Source organism: Pristiophorus japonicus, chromosome 8 (genome assembly GCF_044704955.1).
Source record: "Pristiophorus japonicus isolate sPriJap1 chromosome 8, sPriJap1.hap1, whole genome shotgun sequence".
Classification (NCBI taxonomy): Eukaryota; Metazoa; Chordata; class Chondrichthyes; family Pristiophoridae; genus Pristiophorus; species Pristiophorus japonicus.
In genome coordinates this window covers 107729281-107747198 of record NC_091984.1, presented here as the reverse complement: position 1 = coordinate 107747198, position 17918 = coordinate 107729281, and the positions used below count along the sequence as shown (strand labels likewise).

General features: G+C 42.2%; 1 protein-coding gene across 3 annotated transcripts in view; it reads left to right on the top strand.

Annotated features, from left to right (window-relative positions):
* The first annotated feature begins 948 nt into the window (after window positions 1-948).
* camsap2a (calmodulin regulated spectrin-associated protein family, member 2a) overlaps window positions 949-17918 on the top strand; it is a 257613-nt gene continuing 240643 nt past the window's right edge. For 2 of the 3 annotated variants that reach the window (XM_070887283.1, XM_070887286.1), the window contains exons 1-2: window positions 949-1543; window positions 8892-9151. In XM_070887283.1, the coding sequence (XP_070743384.1) occupies window positions 1402-1543; window positions 8892-9151 (402 nt within the window). In that variant the 5' untranslated portion in view covers window positions 949-1401. Of the gene's footprint in view, window positions 1544-2499; window positions 2582-8891; window positions 9152-17918 lie in introns of those variants that run through there. The other variant, XM_070887284.1, reaches the window with a different exon arrangement.

Genomic DNA, 17918 nt, shown 5'->3' with positions numbered 1-17918 from the left:
GCTCATTCTTGCTCCCCTGGAGTTACTGCTACGGTGCTTCACCATTGGAGTAAACTGATGAATCGACTAAACATGACTGAAATACTTACATTAATAGTTTGAAGTGGGATTTGCAACCTTTGGATATATCGTTTTAAATGAGATCAAAATCAAGAAATTTGCATCAGGGTGGCGAAAATGCCCCAATGTAGTTGTACTTTACGTGGATGATGCACGTTGGAGATTGTGGTTTAATGACCTACCCGTGCTGTTGGCTCTATGATTCTATACAGTACTGCAGATGTGCGTGCGTTGTGGCAGCTGTGTATTATTGTACGTGATCCACGGTCCCCAGTATTGTTGTTTGGCTGATTTCAAACAAATTTAACGTTACTTGAAGTGAACTATCCAAAATCATTAAAAACAATCAAATGTAATATGAGCTCTCGAAGAAAAAAAAGACATATAATATATGTATATATAAGAACAAATATCAGGAATGGATGGTTTCTGAAATTATTCCAGTCGTGAGAGTTTATTAAAAAAAAAGTTGGGGCTGGTGGTGGCTCAATAAAAGCACCAAGCGAATGTAAGTTAATGCAAAATGAGTAAAACTGGAATGTGTTGCAGTTGATGAGTCTGTCGATTATTTTGAATGGCTCGGGGGTGCGGGAAGCATGTGATGAAAGGTTGTCCCAAATAAGAGCTCAGCAAACGCAGAAATGAAGGAAGAGTTGCATTTGATCTTGTGCAGTATGTGTGTGTGAAAGATGGCACGGTGTTGATAAAAGCTGCAGCTGGAGCGCGTGACCCTGGAGTGGAACGCGCATTGAGCCAGCGAGGGAGGAGTTGGCGGCGGCGGCGGCGCGCATTGGAACGCATCCGACGAGAGCGCGCATTGAAAGGGACATTCTTTTTTATTGACACATAGGGTGGGCGGGAGCGCGCATTGCGCGGGGCGGAGCCTGGCGGAGCGGAGAGACGCTGGCGGTGGTTCCCGGTGCGGCGGCGGAGGCAGCAGCAGCCCACTGACAGCAAACTGAGGATGGGAGCGGCCGAGGACAGGCAGCGGCGAGCCGGGGCTTGCTGTCACTGAGTGCTGGGCGAAGGGAGGAAGGGAGGAGACTCACTCGTACCTGCTGCAATGTGATGGGAGGCAGCCGGCGGCTACAGCACTCTTCCCATTTTAGCAAAAAAAAGGAGGATCTTCTATAACAACAAGAAGAAAAAAAATCAATTGTCCCCCTCGTCCTCCCCCCCCCCCCCCCCCCCTCTCCTCACAAGCTGTTGGATGGTTATAAAAGGCAGTCGAAGGAGCGAAGACTTTCCTCGCTGCAAGGATGCCATAGATCAGGGAAAGGTTTTCCTTGCCGCAAACCCGGATTGCTGACCAGCAGGAGAGAAAACCCACCCGCTTTTATTATGGGCGACGCGACGGAGCCTGGCAGGGAAATGAAGAAGACCTTCATTGTCCCTGCCATCAAAGCTTTCGATCATTATGATTTCTCCAGAGCCAAGATCGCCTGCAGCCTTTCGTGGTTGGTGGCGAAGGCATTCGGCACAGGTAGGCGGCGCGCTGCGGAGCCCCCGCGACCCGGGCGAGGGATGCGGGCATTTGCACACTCCATCGAGGGGAATGCAGCAGAGGGACTGCCAGCCAGCCGGCCCTCCCTTCCTTCCTTCCTTTCCACGACATCAACATCCCATAAACTACAAGGCGTTTTGAATTGGGCTCTCCGCCTCTTCCCCCCCCCCCCCCTTCGTCTTCAAAGATTTAATTTTATTAAAATTTAGAACGTTATTTTTATTGTCTTGATTGATATTTACTCATTTCTTCACTTGCTGGATCTGAATTCAGATTAAAGCACAGGGTGTTTACTTCCTCCCAAAGGGAAAATTCCCAGTTAACCTCTTCCCATGTGTCTGTCATCATCCCTTTCCGAATACTGGGGTTATATTAATGTGCTGTAGGAATGCCAAGCATGTGCTATCCATGTATTTGTTTTTAAACAGATCAAACAGCAAACTACAGGTCGTTTCCATAATCTCTCTTCTAAATGTCGAATGATTAGGTTAGATTCTAAAATGTAAAATATTATTGACCGCATTGCAATTATTTGTTTATTGTTGCCCTATATGAATTTTGCTGAACAATTCTCCAGTGACCCAGATTCAATCGTTTTCGCCATAGCTTTAACATGAATATGTGGAGTACGTTTATTTAGGAATACGCATTTTTGCATCTGTGCTGTACATGTTTTATCGCCTAAACCTATGTAAGCTGAAGCCAAGGAGAGGCGTGAGTGATTTTTTCATAATCTGCAGTTAATAATTATCGCGTCCAGAAGCCAGCCTCATCTGTAGGTTTAGAGCAGACGGAGGGAAATGGGCCTGTTAACTTAGAACCGCTGATTCTCTGCAAAAACGACGCTGATTGGTTCTTTATAAAGTACAAGGCTGCATTATTTTGGAATTACGTGAAATAGAGACAGAGAACTGGGTTTGTGGAGCCAGTGAGGATTCCGGATGGCCTTATTGAATGTCCGGACCCAAAGATGTGTTACATATTGGTGGTGAGTTGCGATGGTTGACCAAGAGCTTGGTGAGCATAATCACTTGTTTTGATGGGTTGGTTGATAAGTTTCATCAATTCAATGCAGATGGGTTATAAATGCCTTGATTTGATTATTTCTTCCAGTCATAGTTTTTTGAAGCAGACGTGTATTTCATAGAGCTACGAAAATTTACTTTGCCTTCAACAAGCATTTGTTTGTGTGGGGAGAGGGGAATTGTGAGGGCATAACAATGTGACATAAAGTTTCAGTCTGTATAATGGGTAATACACTGTTATTTCCTGTCGATTTTGAATCCAATATGGAAAAATGTCCCATTCAACTTTTACAGTTCACATGATTTTCTGAATCAACCAAAAGATTGCAAATTTGGTGCAGTATATTTAGTTTTTTTTAAAAGATCAAATTAAGGAGATTTGCTGTAATTATTGCTTTTCCTTAATTGATAACAGAATGACTTCTCAACTACAAATGTTAAAATACAGCACAGTCTTGATCTGCTCTTTCATCATTGCAATGGGTCTTTTATGTGATTTAAAGATACATTATGATTTCTAACCAAATTACTTCTTGTTCTGGTCGGAAGTGAGATGGATGTCACTGAATGGTTGCCTTTGCCTTTAAAGCAGTAGTGATAGGTGATTATCAAGGGTGCTGGCTTGGTCTGTTCTGTTTTTGTTTTCAGTGCCAGACCCAGGGCTCAAGCTCGGAGGCATCGAGCCAAGTGCATATTCTCCGAACTCCTGTTGTGACGTGTTTACAGCGTACTTGCACAGAACTGATAAACTTTAGAGTCTTCCCTTTTAGCCGAGGTTATCTGAAGAGACTGGCCCATTTGTTTTGCCTATGTTGACTTTTCCAACAAGCAGTTACAAAAGGAACAACACATTTCGTTAACATTTAGATAGGGAAATAGCATCTCTTAATCTGTCGCCAATTTAAAATGTGTCTTTTTTTTGTGAACAAGCATAAAGATGGTAAAATTGGCATGTTTTGTTACCACTACGTTTGTAAAACATTCAGTGGAACACAAATGAAATAGGGTGATATTTTATTTTCCTGTGTTCATAGTTATGTCACCTTTTGTCATCTCATGTATTGCCACTTCTTGCTTTTTGACATTTTCTTTCAAGACTCAAATCCTTGTCAACAGATCACTTGGTCACATTTTAAGTCACTATATAGTTTATCAGTTGTCGCCAGAGAAAGCACTCCCCACTTCCTGTTAAGTGTGCAGTAGAATTGAGTTCTTGATTCCTTGCATCTTTGGGTCCTAAGTTTGATCTATCCTCACAGATGGTCAGGTGTTAATTAAGTTTATGTATCCTCAGCCGAGATCCTAGTCCTCGTATTGTTTCAAATGATAGGTGGCTCTTTCATCATTGCAATGGGTCTATTGTTAGAAATACTTTGGTGTGTGTGCTTTTCTGGAGGTTAATAAAGAAGGAAGTATTTGATACCAAGTGATTGGAAAATGTAAGTCAGATATTTAATATCAGTAGGATATATTTTATTTTAGTTATCCATTGCTGCACTGGAGACCCTCCATTTCAGCAAATCCCAGTTCAGTACACAGACAGACCCAGGCAATTCTAATTTTCCCAGCACAGATGCCCCTGGATTGGCTTCCAGGCTCCCAGCTTCCATAAAAATAAATGGAGTTCCTCCAATATACACTTTGGTTACTGGCTCATTCTTTAAGCCACTCTTTAAAACCTACCTCTTTGACTGAGCTTTTGGTCACCTGGACTAACATCTTTGGCTCGGTCTCAATTTTTGTCTGATTATGCTTCTGTGAAATGTCTTGTGACCTTTTACGATGTTAAAGGCGTTATATAAATGCAAGTTGCTGTTATACATGAGTGATTGGAGTAGTATTAAGTGTGAATGGAGATCTGAAGTAGTGGTACCCCATGAGGAAAATTTAATAACTATCCGTGTATTCATACTACAGTTGTAGCATTGGTGGGAAGCAGTTTTGCTTCTGAATCATTTGCGATCTTGACACCCAATGTACACTCAATAAGCTTCATATTGATGCAAAGTCACAATTGCTTTGCAGTAGTGCTAAACTTGTAGTGTGAATGCAAAGAAAAGAAGGAACTTGTAATTATATAGCACCTTTCTCGACATCAGGATGTCCCAAAGTGCTTTGCAGCCAATGAAGTACTTTTTGAAGTGTAGTCATTGTTGTAATATAGGGAAATGTGGCAGCTAATTTGTGCACAGCGATGTCCCACAAACAGCAATGGGATAAATGTCCAGATCATCGATTTGAGTGATGTTGGTTGAGAGATAAATGTTGACCAGGACACCGGGAGTACTACTTCAGTAACTGCACTGACTATCAACTTACATTATATGCTCAAGTCTCTGGAGTGGGGCTTGAACCCACAATCTTCTGACTCAGAGATCAGAGTGCTACCACTGAGTCATAGCTGATGCCTCCATTAAAGAGATTTCCCAATTTACTCATTCTTAAAACTCCAAATGGTGAAGTATTCTGCACTAAAAATTTCTTTTTCCTTCTCAGCTCATCATTAAGGTATATTGGAGGGAGCTTTATTCTCAAATGTATCTGTGCTATCCCTCATCAATACTTGATGCTGAAATTTGGAACTAAAAATAGCTTTCTATGTCTCAGCAGTGACATTTCCCTTCTTGATGAGTAAAAAGTATATATTTATTTGAAAATGGCAATTTTCATTTGATTTTTTTGGGGAAACAGTTCATCTTGATGTTTCCCCTGTCATAAAACTATCCTATTGGAAGTTATCTCTCATGTTGTTTCTTTTGATTTTCCAACTCCAAAAGTAACCCCAAACTATGTTGATTTGCTGTTGCAGAAAGTTTTTCAGTATTTATTTCAAATGTATTTATTTAGTCGGATAATTCACAACCACCACACTGCAGCTGAAAAAAAAACTTGACTTGTTTACCCAGCAGGAATAAATAAAATACCAGATTAACCACAGTATATGGTATGAGAGCACCAACATACATTGCCACAGAGTGGTTGGTAGGTTTAGTTTTCTCTACTTTTGAGTGCTTGGTTTCTTCCTGATGCTTGGGTGGAGTATGGTGGGCAGAACATGGCAGGTGTCCTCCCTGAGGAAGCGAGGGAACATTGGAGGCGAGAGTTGATGCCATACAGATCTCATGCCTCCTTCTAGTGATCACATCAGAGTTATCAGGATGGAGCTATTACTTTTAATATGTCCGGAGACTAAAACCAGAGAAAGTAAATTTTAAAACAGAGATATTAGGAAGGCCTCTTCATAAAGAATGATAAAACCTTGGAATAATTTAGGTGGCAATGTAATTTAGAAAAAAAAAACTTTTAGGAATGTTTAAAGTCCAGCTTGATGATATAATCGGAGAGTTGGCATACTAGAAAGATTAAGCTCAAATAGGCTAAATGACCTTTTCTCATCCGTGACCTTTCTTGTGCTGTCTGCCTGTTCTCTTAATTGCAACTAATTAAGAGAACAAGCAAAACTACCAGGGATGGAGACAGACTCTTGAGGAGGAAATGAAAAGATTTGCACTCTTTTTTTTTTAAAAATAGGTTAATTAAAAATAGGAATATTAAAACTAAACGTAGGTATTTAAAAAATTTAATGTATCCAATTAAAATAATGACATTCTAGATGGGTCTAGTTAATGACAATTCTCTATAAACCTTTTTGCCACAATATAGTTTGTAAGTCCAAAGAATTTCAGCCCCGCTTAAAGGTATATTATTCCACAGATTATTATTTTATGGCTGAACTGAAATTAAGAAGTGCGGCACAGCGTTTAGTGGACCATAGGCAAATTTAAATTGGTACATTATCTGATGCAAATACCAAATTTATGACTGGGGATGTGTGTAGCATGGGGGGAAAAATAACATGAGGAACAAATAGAGCAGCTTATAATGTGGCTTCAGTGTAGCTGCTGCATGATGGCAGTCATTTGTTCTGATTGTTTGTGTACCACTTCAATGTAATTATATTCCTCCATAATGTGGTGCTGCTGTAGTGTTCATTCTGAGTGTCACTTCATCCTTACTGTATTTGTAAGCAAAGTGCACTCGGGTATGCGCAGTGTTTGCTTTCGGTTTAAAAAGTGCATTACATACCAGTTCTTTTGATTGAAGAGCTAAGGCTGACTGAAATGATTCTCAGAAGCTGAAACATTTTCCAATCATACCAATATGCAATGCTGTCTTGTAAAGTAAAGCAGTGCACAATGTGGCTTAGATCAGCTGCTTTGTCATAATTTGAAAATATATTGTTTCTGAAAAACAAACATACATTCTGTTGAAATGAGACTTGTGCAGGTTTTACCTACGTTCTTGTCAGTAGACATCATTTATCTCAAAAAATGAGAGACTAATTATATCTTTCGACCTTGGTTTGTGATTTTTTTTTATATAGACTTCATTAGTTTGGAGGTACTGATAGAAGCAGGGAGTAGAGATAGCATTAGCTCTTTTCCACATTACTTAAAAAAAAAATTGGAGCTGGATTTAACTTTCCTCTCCAAAGAGGAGTCAGTGAAACTGTTAATTCTGATTCAAGAAACTTTCAAACTTTAGCTTGATTTCATATTTTTACCATTCCTTATATTAAGTTTTTCTGCAGCAAATGCTCCACATAGGATGGCGAGTTCAATCATATTGTCTGCTTAATAACAAGAACCAAAAGTCTGACATGTTTATCTTCTTTGATATAGATTTAGCATAGGATATCATAGTTTTTTTATAAACTTGGATATTGGATATAAAAAACAAAGATGAGGTAATGTTCATTCTGTATAATTCATTGGTTAGGTCACAGTTAGAAAATTCGGTCCAGTTGTGGGTGCCCTACTTAGCAAGTATGACAAAGCCACAAAGAAGGTGCAGAAGAGATTCACTGAGATGACACCAGGGACGAGAGGCTTTAGTCAAAAGGAGAAACTGGCGTTCTTTTCATTAGAGCAGAGAAGGTACCGAGGGGATCTGATTGAGCTGTTCAAGATTAGTAAGGGTTTTGACAATTAATAGGGAAAAATGTTTCCACGTCAGCGATTCAGTAATTGGAGTGCATAAATATAAGATCACGATCCAAAGAATGGTTGGAAATTTTTTTGTTTTATGTAGAGGTTGTTTGGATATGGAATGCCGAAACAAAATCTATCATTGCTTTTAAACGAGAAATGGGTATAATTGAAAAAGAAAAATCTAGAAAGGTATAAGGGAAACGGGCAGGGGAATAGAACCAAGTGGTTAGCTTTTTCCGAAAACTAACACAGGCAAAGCGGGCAAAATTCTGTGCTTCTACTTTCAACTGACAGTTTTTTTGGATTGTACAATATGTTGAACTGATACTGGTAAATGGGTCTTTTTTTAAAAAACACATTGGGCTAGAAATTCATCATAAACCGCCACCACCGGTTTGCCGCCCAAACAACCGCTATGACTCCGCTATGAATTCTCCATGGAAAATTCATGAAAAAACAGGGAAAAATCTGCCCGGAGGGAAAAATTGGCGTTGCACGAGAATTCACGGCGGAAACCGTGATCTTCGTCAACTTTAGTCCGAGGCCGATTACCACTGCGAGTTGGGCCCAGAGAGGGGGGAAAACACACACAATATTTTTCCAAAAAATAAAAAATCGTAAAACATTCACAAATCCCTTTTCTAGTGAATCGCTGCAAAAGAATTTAAAAATAAACTTTAACTTTTTTTGCCGGGTTTCATACCTACCGCCGTTCGAAAGGCTGCTCCGACAGGTTTCTCCTCGGCGTTTTTTTCTCGCATCTACGGGTCACCGCTGTGACCAAACTTGGACGGAAGCGCTTTTTCCAGTGTTTCACGCCGGCGGTCCACTCCCCAGCGGCATTTCAAAACCGCCGGCGGAAGACTTCAATGAATTTCCTGCTGCATCGGTTTCCGCCTATAACAAAGAAATACCACCGAAAAACGTGACGGAAGGCTGATGAATTTCCAGCTCAGAGTTTTGAAATGACCAATACACATATTGGCACAATATCACTTTAGTATGATACTCAAATATCCAGCAGTCTGATACTACGCACATTGTTATGGCTGCATAATAAAGTGTGCTGTCTCTGTTAAAGTGCCTTTCACTATAACTTGGATTCCATAAATTTCTGAAGGGAGCATTAAAGAGAGGGAGAGGTGCTTACAGTTTTCATTGTAGAGAAAAGGCTTCAACACATACAATAGAGAATACTTTCTTTAACAATTAATAAAAATGTCTTTTGTTTGCAAAATGAAATGCTTTCCAGTTTTCTACCATTATTCAAGCACAACATTCTGATTTGATTGCCTTTTTGCTTTTTTTAAGACCATGTACCAGAGGAACTTAGAGAACCGTTTTACACAGACCAATATGAACAGGAACACATTAAGCCACCTGTTGTCAACCTGCTTCTTTCTGCTGAGCTGTACTGTCGTGCTGGGAGCCTGATCTTGAAGAGTGATGCTGCCAAACCACTGCTTGGTCATGATGCAGTTGTACAGGCTCTTGCACAGAAGGGTCTTTATGTCACAGAGCAGGAGAAACTAGTGACAGAGAGAGATCTTCGCAAGAAACCAATTCAGATGGTGAGTGTTTGAAAGAAATCAAATTGCATTTGAGATGTTACTCCATGTTTTCTTATAATGCCCTTTAGCTTCTCTTACGATGCTTTGTAGTTTATGCTTTATATGAAACATGTGGATAGCAAGTTTTTAAGCTACTAAATACTAGACAGTGTGGAAATAATTTATTCCATGGGGATTACTATAATGTTTATATTTGGTATTTTGATAACTCTCGAGCAAAAAAGCTGATTTATTCATGTGCATAAATTGAGATTATATACGTATTAGTTGTTTTATGCATTCTGAATTTAATTTTGTTTTAGTCTTGCATACTTTAAGGGATCATTCAAATGCATACTTGATCTGTGACTGAGTTCCTGGTGTTTACGTGGGAATTGTGTGATGGCAGTTTCCAGTTGTTTGTACTGGTAAACGAGTTAAATGAGCTAAAGAAGCTTCGTCGTGAAAATACTAACTCTGTGTTACAGACACAGGGTATTTGTTCTTTTCATCCAAGGGTATGTGTGTTTTCTGCACTAATCCTGGCAGCCTCTGCTGTATGCTCCTGGCGTCCAGTCCGCTCTGGTTGGCAGAAACCCAGAGACGAGGAATGGAGGCCCAAAGCATTAGTAAACAGCCTCACACTAATGTAGGAAATATAGTAAAAGGTTTAGCATATTCTTTGTTGGTAGTTGTTAAGCTGATACCAGCATATAGGAAATACACATCTTTGCATTTTGCCGCTTCATCCATTTTGGTCAATTGTTTATGAAATTGTGCCAACGTACAGATGCTTAATGTGTTGGTATGAAATTCCTTCCTCCATTGTTCTAACTGAGGTGTTAACCTGTTTATTTTAAATGGTTTACCATCTCAATTAAAATAGCGAAAAAAGGAATTTAATTGTATCCTTCGCAGTAATTTCAAGGCTTATCTGTGTCCTAAGTGTACTCATGAGGGGGAGGGGAGGTGAAGACAAACTATGAAATAGCTAATGGCTAAGATAAGGTACAGGATTGATAAACGAGGGGCTGTGGATGTGTCGGAACCTGAACAGGTTACATTGATTACTGTTGTCAGACAAAGTTGAACAATGGTTGCGAGTTTTATTGATCCCTTTAGTGTACAGTAGGTGTCATTTCTAACCAGCAGCACGCAGGAGAGATCTGAACATGTTTTCTCACCCAAGAACTTGTCTTTAGCTCTTTCCATCCCTGTAACAAGGTATTATTATTGTTCTTTTGATTATTTTTTAAAGTTTCAGTCTGTGGAAGGAACACAAATTGATTCTTTGTTAATGGCTCTGCTGCAATCTAACTCTGCTTTGTCAGAAACATACAGTACTAAAAACTTGAAATTCATACTTTGTCTTGGAGTTAATGATGGTGTCAGTGTTCATGAAATTGTTCAGTCCTTGGGACAATGATGCGGTGACATAGACTGGACGTTCGACAGGCTGCAGCTCATGAACATGCATCTCCTGACGCATAAAGGGATTAGCATTGCATTTGCTTTTTTGATTCTTGATATCATTGACTGGAATATACAGCAATAACATAGTTTTCCATAGTCTTTGTTTCTCACTGATCATGTTCTTTGGCTAAACAGCCAGCATTCAGGACTTAACGTAGAAATTGCTGGTAGCAGCCGAAAGTTTAATACGTATGGATGATATTTTCTCCACTATTTTAGCTAATGTGTTGATGCTAGTGTTGAAATAGCAAAGAAATCTCGTACGAACAAATGAAGTGTTTGTCTGTTAATTTGGCCAACAGTAACTTCCAGATTTTTGTAATATGCAAAAGATGCTGAAACTTTCAACATGTCAGACAGACCTTGGGGATCAGCTGTGCCTGCTCTTGGTGAAATAGGGAACAATACTGAAGTCTGTGAGTGCATGATTGCTGGTACAAATCCACCACATATCAGTTTCTTTCAGCGATGGCAAGACCTAAAGACAAGTTCTTGGGTGAGAGAACACGTTCAGATCTCTCCTGCATGCTGGTTAGAAATTACCGCACTGTACATTAAAATACAGAAAGGCAGTGGTAATTCTATAATCCTTAGTAAAGGAGGTGCAACTATCAGAGGAAAAATAGCAGTCTAAAGTCCAATAGCAGTTGCTTGAGTAGACTCCTCTCAGTAACTGGTCTTCAGAATCAGAAGTGAATTATTTTCATTGAAGAAACAAAGAATGAGGCAGGACATGATCCCAGTCTTTAAAATGCAGGGACCAGTGGGCAAAGTAAGATGAAATCAGGCTATCTATCTTGGACAGTGTGGCGAGCATTCGAAGATGCGAGTACAAAGTAAATCAGACCTGAATGAGATTCAGAAGAAAGCATGTTTGTAAAGGAATCTCTGTAGTGAAGACCATTATCTGAAGGGAATGCAGCTTTAATTCATGTACTGAAAATTGGAATTATCAGATAATTTAAATGAAGTAACTTTGAATTAAGAAGAGTAGCCCATATAACACAGTCACAATGTAAACTGTAGTGTTTAAGTTGCACTCTGTCACGCCTTTATGACCTTGAAACATAAGGAGTGACTGATACAAAAGATAAGTTCTTTTGAGCAATAAAACACCTTCTTGGCTGTTTTCTAGCCTCACTCCGCTGTGTCACTGGGTTGCCTGGCGAGAAACTCACTGGCGCTTCCCGAGTTAAAATTGCAGTTGGACCCCGTTACTGTCATTGGACCCGACATGCACATGTGAAAAAGGACCTCGCCAACTTTGAGCAGTGCCCTTGCCATCTGCTCAAGAGAGCAGGTTAAAATCAAATGAGTCTGCTTCTCAGCGATTTTAAGATCTTTTGAGCTGCAATACTATTAAATTTCCCTTAACATGGTGAAATTGCAGCTTTGTGTTAACGTGAGGTCTGTCAATTTGTTGTGTGAAAAATGCCTCGATTGCCTGTGAACTGTATTTGTGCTGTGTGAACAGCTGGCAAGCATGAAAGTGGCTCTGAACCACTGTGTTGCAAATTATGATAAATTAACATTGCACTTTTATTGGTGATGGACCTTACTAAACAGAAGTGTCATTTTATAGCCTAAAGCAAGGAAATGTACTTTCTGCACATTTTGAAATTAAATAAATATCATCTTTATAAACACTGTTGTCGGACAGCTGTAATGTGGAATGTCTGTAGAGGTAAAACTCCTGTGCTGATTGGAAGTGTTTGGATGAACAAATTTATGATTGCTATAGATCTTTGAGAATACTTAACTTAAATCATAATTAAGCAATCTCAATATTTTAAAGTATTCAATTTATAAACTACTGTACAACTGCTCAGCGAACTGAGGTTGAAAAAGTTAATCCTGTCGGTATAGCATCCATGAACAACTTTAAAAAAATTCATTCTTGGGATGTGAGCATTGCTTGCAAGGCCAGCGTTTATTGCCCAACGCTCACTGCAGTCCGTGTGATGAAGATACTCCCACAGTGCTGTTAGGGAGTTCCAGGATTTTGACCCAGTGACGTTACATGAATATGTCCAAGCCAGGAGGGTGTGTGACTTGGAGGCGAGCTTAGAGTGATGGTGTTCCCATGCACATGCTGCCATTGTCCTTCTAGGTGGTCGAGGTTGTGGGTTTGGGAGGTGCTGTTGAAGAAGCCTTGGTGAATTGCTGCAGTTCCTCTTGGAGATGGTGTACACTGCAGCCACAGTGAACCGGTAGTGGAGGGAGTGAATGGTTAAGGTGGTGGATGGGGTGCCAATCAAGCCGGCTGCTTTGCCCTGGATGGTGTCGAGCTTCTTGAATGTTGTTGGAACTGTTCTAATCCAGGCAAGTGGAGAGTATTCCATCACACTCCTGACTTGTGCCTTGTAGATGGTGGAAAGGCTTTGGAGAGTCAGGAGGTGAGACACTCGCCGCAGAATACCCAGCGGTGCGCCGGGGTGGAGGGAGCGAATGTTTAAGGTGGTGGATGGGCTGCCGATTAAAGCGGACTGCTTTGACGTGGATGGTGTCAAACTGCTGAGAGTAATGAGTCATGTTGTCCATTCACCTCTGGGAATTCAACATGGGTGACACCTGATTTAATAGGCAAGCGAAATAAGTTTGTTTAGACTCCGTCCAGTTGCTGGTGGACACGAGTCCACACAATACGAGTCCGCCAATAATTTGGTACTAATTCTGCCAGATTCCTGCAGAAGGGCTACAGAAATGGCAGTTGGGAAAGAAAACATGTGACGGTAGCAAGGACATTTTTTTTTAATTTTGAAAATATGCTTTCTTAACCGCACTTCTGGCCTTGATCTCCTTTACCGCAAGTTTGGCTGAGCGGGGAAACTTGCTGTCACTTCCCGCTCAGGCCACCAAGTTAAAATTGCAGTTGGGGTCCGATGATGTCATCAGACTCACCATGCATATGTTACAAAGGATCCTGCTCGCTTTGGGAAGGCGCCCTTGCTGCCTGCGCGAGAAAGAGAGAGAGAGAGAGAGAGAGTAGGTGACAATCCAGACCTTGTTACTCCAGGTCGAGTAAATAACATGCGCGATTTTAACTGTCCACACCTCCAGTTTCCGCCGGTGGGTAGGGTTAAAATCATACCCCTGACTTAAAACATTTTACTAATTTTAAAATACCACCCTGTATTATTTAAAATACTCACCCTGTAGTGTTAAAATATTTACCTTGTAGCATTAGAAATGCTCAGTCATATTGTTAGAATATTCTCCCTGTAATAAAATATTCTTCCTTATACTGTTTAAAATACTGACCCCCATTGTGTTAAAATACTGACAATAATTAGAATTAAAATTACTTGCCTTGTATTTCAGGTTGAGCGTCCGAAATCTGGAATTCCAAAATTCGGAATGTTCTGAAATCCAGACATTACGTGGAGGGGTTGTCCGGAATCCGGAAAATGTTCCGAAATCTGGACATTTTTTAAAACGGCGATAGCGACACGCTAATCACTGCGCTCTATTTTAAAGGCCCAGCAGTAAAAATCGGCGGAAACCGTGGTCCCCACCAACTTTAGTCCGAGGCCGTTTACCGCTGCGAGTTGGGCCTAGAAAGGAGGAAAAACACCAAAAAAAATTTTTCCAAAAAATAAAAATTCACAAAACCCTTACCTACTAAATCGCTGAAAAGAATTAAAAAATGAAAACTTTAACTTACCTTTTTTTGCAGGTCTTCAATGCAGGTTTCTCCCAGCTGCCGGACCCAGACCCACCAGCCACCGCCCGCCCCCAACCCCTGCCCTGGACCCTCCGCTGCTCCGGATCCTCCGCCACCGCAGCACCCTTACTTCGGCCCAGGTGTTTCTGGATTTGGAACATTGGAAAGAATTCTGAAATCCGGAAATACCCGAACCTTGGCCCGGGCGTTTCCAGATTTGGGACATCGGAAAAACATTCTGAAATCCAGAAATACCCAAACCTTGGCCTGGGCGTTTCCGGATTTGGGATGTCGGAAAGACATTCCGAAATCTGGAATGGCCTCGGTCCCGAGGTTTCTGGATTTCGGATGCTCTACCTGTATTAAAATATTTGTCTAGTATAATTGAATGCAAAAATAAGAGGTTTTCCCACAACAGACTAATTGTAGCCTCTGTATGTGAAGCAATATGTAATTTTGTTTTTTTGCTCCCAGAACATCCTCCCCAGTTGCCAATTTTATATCATTATCCCTGGAATGGAAGGAGTTTCACTGTAAATCTAATGCAGACCTAGTGCTGAATACTGACTCCCTGTACTGACATCCCACATTAAGTGGTAAAACATTACCAGTAATTAGGAACAAATAAAATAATTTTTATTATCCACATTCATCCCGTTCCCTCCAGCTAAATGGCTGATCTTCCATCCTGCATCCTCCGTAAACTTCAGCTCATCAAAAACTCTGCTGCACGTATCTTAGCCACTTTTCAGTTACTAGCTTGTACCTCAGGCCCTGCCCAGTCTGGTTTAATTGCTAAATGTTAGGAGCAGAGGTGGGCCGTGTGGCCCTTTGGCAGAGCAGGCTCGTTCAGTGGGATCATGGCTGATCTTTGATCTCAGCTCCACTTTCCCACCCGATCTCCATATCTCCAATCTAGGGATCTGGGGATCGGGCAGGAAAGTGGGTATAACCAATTAAGCATGGACATGGAAGGGCTTGCAATCAAAACAAAAGACGTCTCCAAAGAAGCCTGTACAGAGGCACAGGCTCCTACTAGCCAAACACAGAGCCAGGGGCAAAAAGATGTTAACACAGCCTCTTAATGGATGGATGGAAGAATGTTTAAGAATGCCTATGATGATGATGAAACTGATTTTGATCATGTCCTATGCAAGAACCTTTGAGAATACAATCCATTCCATTACTAAAAACTTATTCAAAAAACTATGTAAGCCACAAGGAACTGTGTATTGGGATGGATTTAATTTAATTGCATCAATTGAATTTTAGTTTTTGTTCTAAACACTACAATATATTGATAATATTTGCTAATACAACTGGGGTACCTGATAACTGGTACCTGGAGAGCGTGAATAAAATTGATGTATTTGCATACATTTAGTAGGGTAGCATTTAATATCTACACAGTTTGCTGTCTTTTGGATCTCTTGATACATACAAATGGATTACAGCTAAGCTGTTGCAAAAAGGGGGTCAAAAAGCCTTCATAAACTCATAAATAGGACACTAAATTGCCAGCAAAATATTTTTTTGCATATATTCCACTGTGATTTACTTCCTTGTTTTGAAAAGTACTTGACAATGGGCCAGATTCTGCGGTCAACCATGAACGAACGGCGCAAACCGTTCATTACACTTGTATTTGTCCTTGCTCCCACACTTGTGGGGTTTTGCACTGGAACTTGCTGTGATTAAAAAGCCATTTTGGTGCAGCATCCTCTACAGGGGATCTGGGACTTGTGAGAACAGGGCAAGCAACTGTGTGTCTCCTTAACCAATCACATTGAAGAATTGTTACTGAGCAGCGCAGAAAATTAAACATAGGTAGAAGGGTCGAGAACCGGACGACACCGATTTAAGGTGATTCGCAAAAGAACCAAAGGTGACATGAGAAAACATTTTTTACACAGCGAGTGATTAGGATCTGGAATGCGCTGCCTGAAAGGGTGCTGGAGGCAGACGTAATCACTGCTTTCAAAAGGGAGTTGGATAACTACGTGAAAGAAACAAATTTGCAGGCTACGGGGAAATGGCGGAGGAGTGGGTCCAGCAGAGGTGCTCTTGCAGAGAGCTGGCACGGGCTCAAAGAGCCGAATGGCCGCCTTCCGTGCTGTAACCATTCTATGGGCCCAAGTTTCGGCCTCAGTTGCTCCTGATTTTTTGGAGCAACTGGTGTAGAACGGAGTATCTTAGAAATTCAAATTCTCGGCATTTAGTTTGCTCCAGTTCTAGTCAGTTAGAACAGTTTCACTTTAGAACAGAATTTTTTTTTCAAAAGGGGCATGTCCAGCTTTCAAAGTTTCGGCAGTGTAACCTTACTCCAAACTAACTTAGAATGGAGTAAGTGAAGATTTTTGTACGCTCGAAAAAACCTTGTCTGCACTTTAGAAAATCAGGCGTAGGTTACAAATCAGGCGTAGGGAATGGGGGGGGGGGGTTGTTTAAAGGGAAGTTTACAAACATTAAACACTTCAGTTTTACAAATAAAGAGCCATCATCAATAATACATGATAAAAACATCAATAAATCAACCAATAAATCAATAAAAAAAAAATTAATAAATTTTTTTATTTTAAATCAATAAATAAAACATTTTCTACTTACCGACTGCAGCACCGGGAGCCCTCCAACAGCATGCTGGGATGCCCCCCCCACCCCCCAGTGTGTCTCTGTCAGTGTCTCTATCTCTCTGTCTGTCTGTGTGTATCTCTCATTCTCTGTCTGTCAGTGTCTGTGTTTCTGACAGCGAAGGGAGGGATGGGAGAGAAGGGGGGGGAGGGGAAGGGGAAAGGGAAAGGGGGGGAGAGGAGAAGGGGAAGGGAGGGGGGGAAAGGAGAAGGGGGGAGGGAAGGGAGAAGGGGGGGGGGAGGGAAGGGAGGAGGAGAAGGGGGGGGAAGGAGGAGCAGGGGGGGGAAGGAGGAGGGGGGGGGAAGGAGGAGGGGGAAAGGAGGAGAAGGGGGGTGGGGGGTGGGGGGAGACTGAACGGGCCGGACTTCGGGCAGGGCTCGGTCCCCAGCAGCAGATTTACAGGTAGGTGGCGTTGGGTTGGGTCCGGGGTAGGTGGCGTTGGGTTGGGTCCGGGGTCGGGAGCGCGGATCGGGTCGGGTCCGGTCCGGGGGGGGGGGGGGAGGATGGAGGTCGGGTTGGTTTGGGTTGGGGGGGAAGGGAGGGAGGGAGAGCTGGTTGGTTTGTGTCGGGGGGGGGGAAGGGGGGGGGCGCGGGGGAGAGAGCACGGGTCGGGTCCAGTCCGGGGGCGGGCGGCGAGAGAGCATGGGGCGGGTCCAGTCCGGGGGCGGGGCGGGTGGGGGAGCGGGATCGGGTCGGGGCGGGGGGGGGAAGCGGGAGTCGATTCGGGACGGGAGGAAGCAGGAGCTGGGCGTGGGAGGAGCCTTATGCACGCAGCCCCAGTGAGGCCATTCGGCCAGGGCTATGGGCTGCGTGCTTCGGGCCCCTCCCACACAGCTACTACACATGCGCGCCCACTGTAGCGCGCATGTGCAGAGGTACTGGCACTGTTTTCAGCGCAGGGACCTGGCTCCGCTCCCTACAGCTCGTGCTGCGCCGCGCCCAGCCCAAGAGGACCTGCAAGGAGCCGGAGAATCTGGAAGTTTTTATTAGGCGCACTTTGTGGCGCGAAAAACGGGCGCC